The sequence below is a fragment of the Salvelinus sp. IW2-2015 genome, unplaced genomic scaffold (genome assembly GCF_002910315.2).
Source record: "Salvelinus sp. IW2-2015 unplaced genomic scaffold, ASM291031v2 Un_scaffold537, whole genome shotgun sequence".
Lineage (NCBI taxonomy): Eukaryota > Metazoa > Chordata > Actinopteri > Salmoniformes > Salmonidae > Salvelinus > Salvelinus sp. IW2-2015.
In genome coordinates, this window is record NW_019942569.1 from 206,742 (window position 1) to 216,004 (window position 9,263).

The following is a 9,263-nucleotide window of genomic DNA, read 5'->3' on the forward strand; positions in this document are numbered from 1 at the left end:
GACTATCCTACCGATCCTTGACTTCGGCAATGTCTTTTACAAAATAGCCTCCAACACTCTACTCAGCAAATTGGATGTAGTCTATCACAGTGCCATCCATTTTGCCACTAAAGCCCCATATACTACCCACCACTGCGACCTGTACGCTCTCGTTGGCTGGCCCTCGCTACATATTCGTCGCCAAACCCACTGGCTCCAGGTCATCTATAAGTGTATGCTAGGTAATGCCCTGCCTTATCTCAGCTCACTGGTCACCATAACAACACCCACCAGTAGCACGTGCTCCAGCAGGTATATCTCACTGGTCACCCCCAAAACCAACACTTCCTTTGGCTGCCTTTCCTTCCAGTTCTCTGCTGCCAATGACTGGAACGAATAGCAAAAATCTCTGAAGCTGGAGTCTTATATCTCCCTCTCTAACTTTAAGCATCAGCTGTCAGAGCAGCTTACCGATCACTGTACCTGTAAATAGCACACCCAACTACCTCATCCCCATATTATTACTTACCCTCTTGCTCTTTTGCACTGTACGTTTGTTTATGTGTAACTCTGTGTTGTTTGTTTTTGTCGCACTGCTTTGCTTTATCTTGGCCAGGTCGCAGTTGTAAATGAGAACTTGTTCTCAACTGGCCTACCTGGTTAAATAAAGGTGAAATAAAATAAAAATTTWAAAAAATTAACAGGCATGGGAAACAGTGTTTAAACCCTTTACAATGAAGATCTGTGAAGTTATTTTTGTATTTTTACGAATTATCTTTGAAAGACAGAGTCCTGAAAAGGGGACGTTTCCTTTTTTGCTGAGTTTAGTACGTACTTTTTCCCATATTCTCCCTTCAGTTCTGGATTCATGACTCTTTGTCTTTCTATCTGGTTCTATCTGGTTCTATCTGAAACCCATTTTTTAGACAATGCCTTGAATTTGTTTTAACAGCTTTTATTTATCTATTTGGTAAAAGAGTATTTTCTCAAATATTGTCATCAGATTGTTAGATACTAGTTTTTTGTCACAAGCTAATTTCTAGTTTTGTGCCCTCTCGAAAGCCGTCTCTGACCAACACCGACATCATGTTTGTGAAGATCCATGCTCCGTGGGACACTCTTTGTAAATACGCCGAGCAGATGAATATCAGAATGCCATTCAGGTAGCACTTCATAAGAATACCTTCTTCATAATGCATTATAAACACATTTATAAGGGTTATGAGCTATACATAATGCATTATAATGCACGACATRAGCGTYAATAACTGCTAATCAAACCAKTCAAATCATTCAATAAAGCATTAKGACTATTTGTATGGCTTGATCTGTTGGATTCTTCGACCCATCCCACAATATCTCATTTATTGTTATTTATCCTTTCAGAAAGAAAAGTTACTTTACAGATTGGAAGAGCAAAACTCTGGGCAGGTAAGTGGGTTTTCAGTGTGATCGTAAAGTTCAGCCACGGTCTGCCACTGAGCCGCCTGGCTGAGCACTGCAGAGCACTTCTAATGAAATACACCTTCGGCAGCATTCAGCACAGCTGCAGTGACTCTGTTCTCTCAAGATGAGAGCTCTAGTTGTTATTTTATGATGCAGCCATCATCGGCCATCAGGGAGCTAGATGATCTGGCTGTTTAAAGTTTCAGCCATCATCGGCCATCAGGGGATTAGATGATCTGGCTGTAAAATGGAGCCATCATCGGCCATCAGGGAGTTAGATGATCTGGCTGTAAAATGGAGCCATCATCGGCCATCAGGGAGTTAGATGAGGAGGAATGAAAACAACTGGCAGAAAGAGATGAGGGAGATGAAAAACAAACTGGCAGAAAGAGACGAGATGAAAACAAAATGGCAGAAAAGAGATGAGGAGATGAAAACAACGGCAGGAAAGAGACAAGAAATGAAAACAAAATGGCAGAAAGAGATGAGGAGATGAAAACAACACTGGCAGAATGAGACAGAGATGAAAACAAAATGGCAGAAAGAGATGAGGAGATGAAAACAAATGGCAGAATGAGACGAGATGAAAGCAAAATGGCGAATGAGACGAGATAAAACAAATGGCGAAGAGAACGAGATGAAAACAAAATGGCAGAATGAGACGAGATGAAAACAAAATGGCAGAATGAGAACGGATGAAACAAATGGCAGAATGAGATGAGGAGATGAAAACAAAATGGCAGAAAGAGATGAGGAGATGAAAACAAAATGGCAGAGAAAGAGATGAGGAGATGAAAACAAAAATGGCAGAATGAGACGAGATGAAAAACAAAATGGCAGAAATGAGATGAAGGAGATGAAAACAAAATGGCAGAATGAGATGAGGAGATGAAACAAAAAGAGTTAAGAAAGGGAGATTAGGGTTGTCAGAACCAGGCACCGCTGCTGTAGGCTGTATTATAATAGCCCTTTAATCATGTCCCCTCTACTCTTCCAATGCAGCTATACAAACACACATCATAGAATACAAATAGCCCAGTCTATCTATTCTATCCCTATCACAACGCTGTTAGAGCTGTGTGTGTGTGTGTGTGTCTGTTCTGTCTGTCTGTCTGTCTGTCTGTCTGTCTGTCTGTCTGTCTGTCTGTCTGTATCTATTCTATCCCTATCAAAGCTGTTAGAGCTGTCTGTTGTCTGCTATCTATTCTATTCCCTATTCACAAGTGTAAGAGCTGTCTGTTCTGTCTGTCTGTCTGTCTGTCTGTCTATTCTATCCATATCAACAGCTGTTAGAGTGTTGTCTGTCTGTCTGTCTGTCTGTCCTGTCTATCCTATCCCTCTTACAAGCTGTTAGAGCTGTCTGTCTGTCTGTCTGTCTGTCTGTCTGTCTGTCCTGTCTGTCTGTCTTCTATTCTATCCCTATTCACGCTGTTAGCTGCGTCTGTCATGTCTATTCTATCCCTATTCACAAGCGTGTCTGTCTGTCCTATTCTATCCCTATTCACAAGCTGTCTGTCTATATCTATCCTTATTCACAAGCTGTCTGTCTATTCTATCGCTATTCACAAGCTGTCTGTCTATTCTACTCCCTATTCACAAGCTGTCTGTCTATCTATCCCATTCAACTGTCCTGTCTATTCTACCCTATACACAAGTCTGTCTGTCTATTCTATCCTATTCACAAAGCTGTCTGTCTATTCTATCCCTATTCACATGCTGTCTGTCCTGTACTGTCTTCTGTCGTCCTGTCTGTCTGTCTGTCTGTCCTGTCTGTCTGTCTGTCTGTCTGTCTGTCTGTCTGTCTGTCCTGTCTGTCCTGTCTGTCTGTCCTGTCTGTCTGTCTGTTCTGTCTGTTCTGTCTGTCTGTCTGTCTGTCTGTTCTGTTCTGTCTGTCTGTCTGTCTGTTGTGTGTGTGTGGGTGTGTTGTGTGTGTGTGTGTGTGTGTGTGGTGTGTGTGGTGGTGTGTGTGTGTGGTGTGTGTGTTGTGTGTGTGTGTGTGTGTGGTGTGTGTGTGTGGTGTGTGTGTGTGTGTAACCTACTGGTGCATGCGTGCCCCTGCTGAACGGGGCTGTGTAGCAGTCTGTCTCCTCTAGGTCAGGTAAGGCCTCTTTGTCCAGCTTCATGGGGTTCCTGGGTAACCAACTCTTTTCTGACGACACCTCAGATGGAACCGGCCTGCAGGGAAGAAACAACAGAAAAAAAGATTAAAGAATTAATTACGAGGATTATTTAGAGACTGTGTGTGTTGCTCGGTGATAAAAAAATTAGTAGTTAGCCTGGCTCAACCAGAGTAAACTGACTCACATTAGTGTCACAATGACACTTTTATACTTTCTACACAAACAGTATGTTATAGTCCTATAATTACAACGGTCTTTCTAAACTCTCCTAAACATTCCGTCGGGAGACTGCGTTATTATGAGTTCATTTGTTTTGCAGACACTTTACTTTATTCGGGGTGACTTATTGGCTTAAACAGAGCTTAAATCGCACATTCTTACAACACAAAAGACATGTTTAAATGAAGGATAAACCTAATCCTGAACTAATTAATAAAATCTGATTAAGTCCTCTGGGGTAGAGCTATAGATGACAGTTTGACCCATTCAGTTTGACCATGAATCTTAAAACAGTTAGATCATCTAACTCCCTGATGGCCGATGATGGCTCCATCTTACAGCTAGATCATCTAATCCCTGATGGCCGGATGATGGCTGCATTTTACAGCCAGATCATCAAACTCCTGATGCCGATGATGGCTTCCATCTTACAGCTAGATCATCTAACTCCCTGATGGCGATGATGGCTCCATCTTACAGCTAGATCATCTAATCGCTGATGGCGATGATGGCTGCATTTTACAGCCAGATCATCTAACTCCCTGATGGCCGATGAATGGCTTCATCTTACAGATAGATCATCTAACTCCCTGATGGGCCGATGATGGCTCCATCTTACAGCTAGATCATCTAATCCCCTGATGGCCGATGATGGCTGCATTTTACAGCCAGATCATCTAACTCCCTGATGGCCCGATGTGGCTCCATCTTACAGCTAGATCATTCTAAACTCCCCTGATGGCCGATGATGGCTCCATCTTACAGCTAGATCATCTAATCCCCTGAATGGCCGATGATGGCTGCATTTTACAGCCAATCATCTAACTCCCTGATGGCCGATGATGGCTCCATCTTACAGCTAGATCATCTAACTCCCTGATGGCCGATGATGGCTCCATCTTACAGCTAGATCATCTAATCCCCTGATGGCGATGATGGCTACATCTTACAGCTAGATCATCTAACTCCCTGATGGCCGATGATGGCTCCATCTTACAGCTAGATCATCTAATCCCTGATGGCCGATGATGCTGCATCGCAATAACAGCTAGATCATACTAACTCCTGATGGCCGATGATGGTGATCTTAACAGTTAGATCATCACTCGATTGCCGATGATGGCTCCATTTTACAGCCAGATCATCTAACTCCCTGATGGCCGATGATGGCTGAATCTAAACAGTAACATCTAACTCCTGATGGCCGATGATGGCTCATTTTACAGCCAGATCATCAACTCCTGATGGCCGATGATGGCTCCATTTTACAGCCAGATCATCTAATCCCTGATGGCCGATGATGGCTGAAACTTTAAACAGCCAGATCATCTAGCTCCCTGATGGCCGATGATGGCTGCATCATAAATAACATAGAGCTCTCATCTTGAGAGAACAGAGTCACTGCAGCTGTGCTGAATGCTGCCGAAGGTGTATTTCATTAGAAGTGCTGCAGTGCTCAGCCAGGCGGCTCAGTGCAGACCGTGGCTGAACTTTACGATCACACTGAAAACCCACTTACCTGCCCAGAGTTTTGCTCTCCAACTGTAAGTAACTTTCTTTTCTGAAAGGATAAATAAAATAAATGAGTATATGTGGGATGGGTCGAAGAATCCACAGATCAAGCCATACAAATAGTCTAATGCTTTATTGAATGATTTGAATGGTTTGATTAGCAGTTATTACGCTCTGTCGTGCATTATAATGCATTATGTATAGCTCATAACCCTTATAAATGTGTTTATAAGCATTATGAAGAAGTATTCTTATGAAGAGTGCACCTGAATGGCATTGACGTGACTATGATAGTCGTTACTGCTCGGCGTATTTTACAAAGATGTGTCACGGAGCAATGGATCTTTCACAAACATGATGTCGGTGTTGGTCAGAGACGCGCTTCGAGGAGGGCACAAAACTAGAATTAGCTTAGTCGACAAAAACAAGTATCTAACAATCTGATGACAATATTGAGATACTCTTTTACCGAAATAGATAAATAAAGCTGTTAAAACAAATTCAAGGCATTGTCTAAAAATGGGTTCAGATAGAACCAGATAGAACCAGATAGAAAGACAAAGAGTCATGAATCAAGACTGAAGGGAGAATATGGAAAAAGTACGTACTAAACTCAGCAAAAAAAGGAAACGTCCCCTTTCAGGACTCTGTCTTTCAAGAGATAATTCGTAAATAAAAATATCTTCACAGATCTTCATTGTAAAGGGTTTAAACACTATTTCCCATGCTGTTAATTTTTTAAGATTTTTTATTTTTATTTCACCTATTTAACCAGGTAGGCCAGATTGAGAACGAAGTTCTCATTTACAACTGCGAGACCTGGCCAAGATAAAGCAGAAGCAGTGCGAAAACAAAAACAAACAACACAGAGTTACACATAAACAAAACGTACAGTGCAAAAGACAAGAGGGTAAGTAATAAATATGGGGAGATGAGGTATTGGGTGTGTGGCAAGTAGATACAGGTACAGAGGAAAAAGTGTGGATAAGTTCGGGCCTGACGAGCTGATGGCTGGATGAAAGTTAGGATAAGAGGAGAGGATAAGTAAGACAGAATCCAGCTAGAGATTTTTGCTATTCGTTCCAGTCATTGGCAGCAGAGAACTGGAAGGAAAGGCAGCCAAAAGGAAGTGTTGGTTTGGGGTGGACCAGTGAGATATACCTGCTGGAGCACGGTGCTACTGGTGGGTGTTGTTATGGTGACCAGTGAGCGTGAGATAAGGCAGGGCATTACCTAGCATACACTTATAGATGACCTGGAGCCAGTGGGTTTGGCGACGAATATGTAGCGAGGGCCAGCCAACGAGAGCGTACAGGTCGCAGTGGTGGGTAGTATATGGGGCTTTAGTGGCAAATGGATGGCACTGTGTGATAGACAACATCCAATTGCTGAAGAGTGTTGGAGGCTATTTTGTAAAAGAACAAGTCAAGAGCGGAAGTAGAGGATGGTCAGTTTTTATTTATATATTTTTTATTTACCGTTATTTTACCAGGTAAGTTGACTGAGAACACGTTCTCATTTGCAGCAACGACCTGGGAATAGTTACAGGGGAGAGGAGGGGGATGATGAGCCAATTGTAAACTGGGGATTATTAGGTGACCGTGATGTTTGAGGGCCAGAGGGATTGGCGCAGGAATTGCAGTGGCGAGTTAACACACCGGATACCCTACTGCTACGATAAGTGCCATGGAGATCTTTAATGACCTCAGAGAGTCAGGAACACCGTTTAACGTCCCCGAAAGAAAAGACAGCACCCTACACAGAGCAGTGGTCCCCAATCACTGCCCTGAGGCATTGGATCTTTGTTTAGACCAGAGGGAAGAGTGCCTCCTACTGGCCCTCCAACACCACTTCCAGCAGCATCTGGTCTCCCATCCAGGGACTGACCAGACCAACCCTGCTTAGCTTCAGAAGCAAGCCAGCAGTGGTATGCAGGGTGGTATGCTGCTGGTTTTACGGGGGTATGTTTGGCAGCATGAGTGAAGGAGGCTTTGTTGCAAAATAGGAAGCTGATTCTAGATAACATTTTGGATTGAAGAAGCTTTATGTGAGTCTGGAAGGAAAGTTTACAGTCTAACCAGATACCTAGGTATTTGTAGTTGTCCACATATTCTAAGTCAGAACCGTCCAGAGGAGTGATGCTAGTCGGGCGGGAGGGTGCCGGGCAGCAATCGGTTGAAGGGCATGCACTTAGTTTTACTTGCATTTAAAAGCAGTTGGAGGCCTGCGAAGGAGTGTTGTATGGCATTGAAGCTCGTTTGGAGGTTTGTTAGCACAGTGTCCAAAGAAGGGCCAGATGTATACAGAATGGTGTCGTCTGCGTAGAGGTGGATCAGAGAATCACCAGCAGCAAGAGTGACATCATTGATATATACAGAGAAAAGAGTCGGCCCGAGATTTGAACCCTGTGGCACCCCCATGGAGCTGCCAGAGGCCCAGACAACAGCGCCCAGCCCGAAGACGGCTGCAGTAGTTTTTTATTCAATGGCGGTTTATGTCAGGTTGGACCATGTCATTAATTAAACATAAAACAATTAATGAACATGCACCTGTGGAACGGTCGTTCAGGCACTAACAACACTTACAGACGGGTAGGCAATTAAGGTCACAGTTATGAAAACTTAGGACATACTAAGAGACTTTTCTACTGACTCTGATAACACAAAAGAAAGATGTCCAGTGTCTCCTGCTCATCCTGTGAAGGTGCCTTAGGCATGCTCAGACGCATGAGGATGCAGGTTGTGGCCAGGGCAATAAATTGCAATGTCAAGACTGAGACCGGGAGGGGGCCGAGACAAGACCGAGACCTGGAGGGGGGAGGGGGCAGAGTCAAGACCGAGACCAGAGGGGAGGGGGCAGAGTCAAGACCGAGACCAGAGGAGGGAGGGGGCCGAGACAAGACCGAGACCGGAGGAGGGAGGGGGCCGAGACAAGACCGAGACCGGAGGAGGAGGGGGCCGAGACAAGACCGAGACCGGAGGGGGCAGAGTCAAGACCGAGACCAGAGGGGGGAGGGGGCCGAGTCAAGACCGAGACCAGAGGGGGGAGGGGGCCGAGTCAAGACCGAGACCGGAGGAGGGAGGGGGCCGAGACAAGACCGAGACCTGAGGGGGCAGAGTCAAGACCGAGACCGGAGGAGGGAGGGGGCCGAGGACAAGACCGAGACCTGAAGGGGGCAAGAGTCAAGACCGAGACCGGAGGGGTTGGGGGCGACCGAGTCAAGACCGAGACCAGAGGGGGGAGGGGGCCCGAATCAAAGACTGAGACCTGGGAGGGGGAGGGGGCAGAGTCAAAGAACTGAGACACGGAGGGGCGCCGAGTCAAGACAGAGAACCGGAGAGGGGGAGGGGGCCGAGTCAAGACGGAGACCGGAGGGGGGGAGGGGGGCCCTGAGACAACGAGCGGACCCTGGAGGGGGGAGGGGGCCGAGTAGACTGAGAACCGGTAGGGGGGAGGGGCCGAGTCATTGAACGAGAGAACCTTAGGGTGGGAGGGGCCTGAGTCAAGAACTGCGGAGAATACCAGGGGGGGGAGGGGCCAGTGATCAAGTAATGACTGAGAGCCGGGAGGTAGGGAGGGGGAGGGGAGATCATAAGACTATGAGCTGGAGGGGGGTAGGCGGGCCTAGAGTCAAGAACTGGAGAACCGCTCAGAGGGGGGAGAGGGCGTCTGAAGTCAAGACTGTAGACTCCTAAAGAGAGAATTAAAGCAGGAGAGAGAAGAGAGAGAGGATGTATAGGGGAGAGAGGGACGGGAGTGTGTCGGGCAGAGTTTCCAGAGAGTTGCGAACTACCTTGAGCACATGCATGGTGGATATATAAATATTTGAATTTATGGTCGAATACATTGGTTAGACAAGCATAGTCTTCAAGGAGTGGGGGAGGGGGCAGGAGTCAGACTGAAGAGGAAGCCGAGGGGGGGAGAGAGAGGTGTTAGGAGTAAAGGGAGGGGGGGAAGGGAGGGACAGACGTCAAGAGGCTGAGACCC

General features: G+C 45.8%; 1 protein-coding gene across 1 annotated transcript in view; it reads left to right on the forward strand.

The window, feature by feature from the left end:
• LOC112068462 (uncharacterized) overlaps positions 1–9,263 on the forward strand; it is a 164,120-nt gene that overhangs the window by 66,928 nt on the left and 87,929 nt on the right. Inside the window, 2 exon segments of the mRNA XM_070438164.1 lie at positions 1,042–1,142; positions 1,366–1,410. Of these exon segments, the coding sequence (XP_070294265.1) occupies positions 1,042–1,142; positions 1,366–1,410 (146 nt within the window).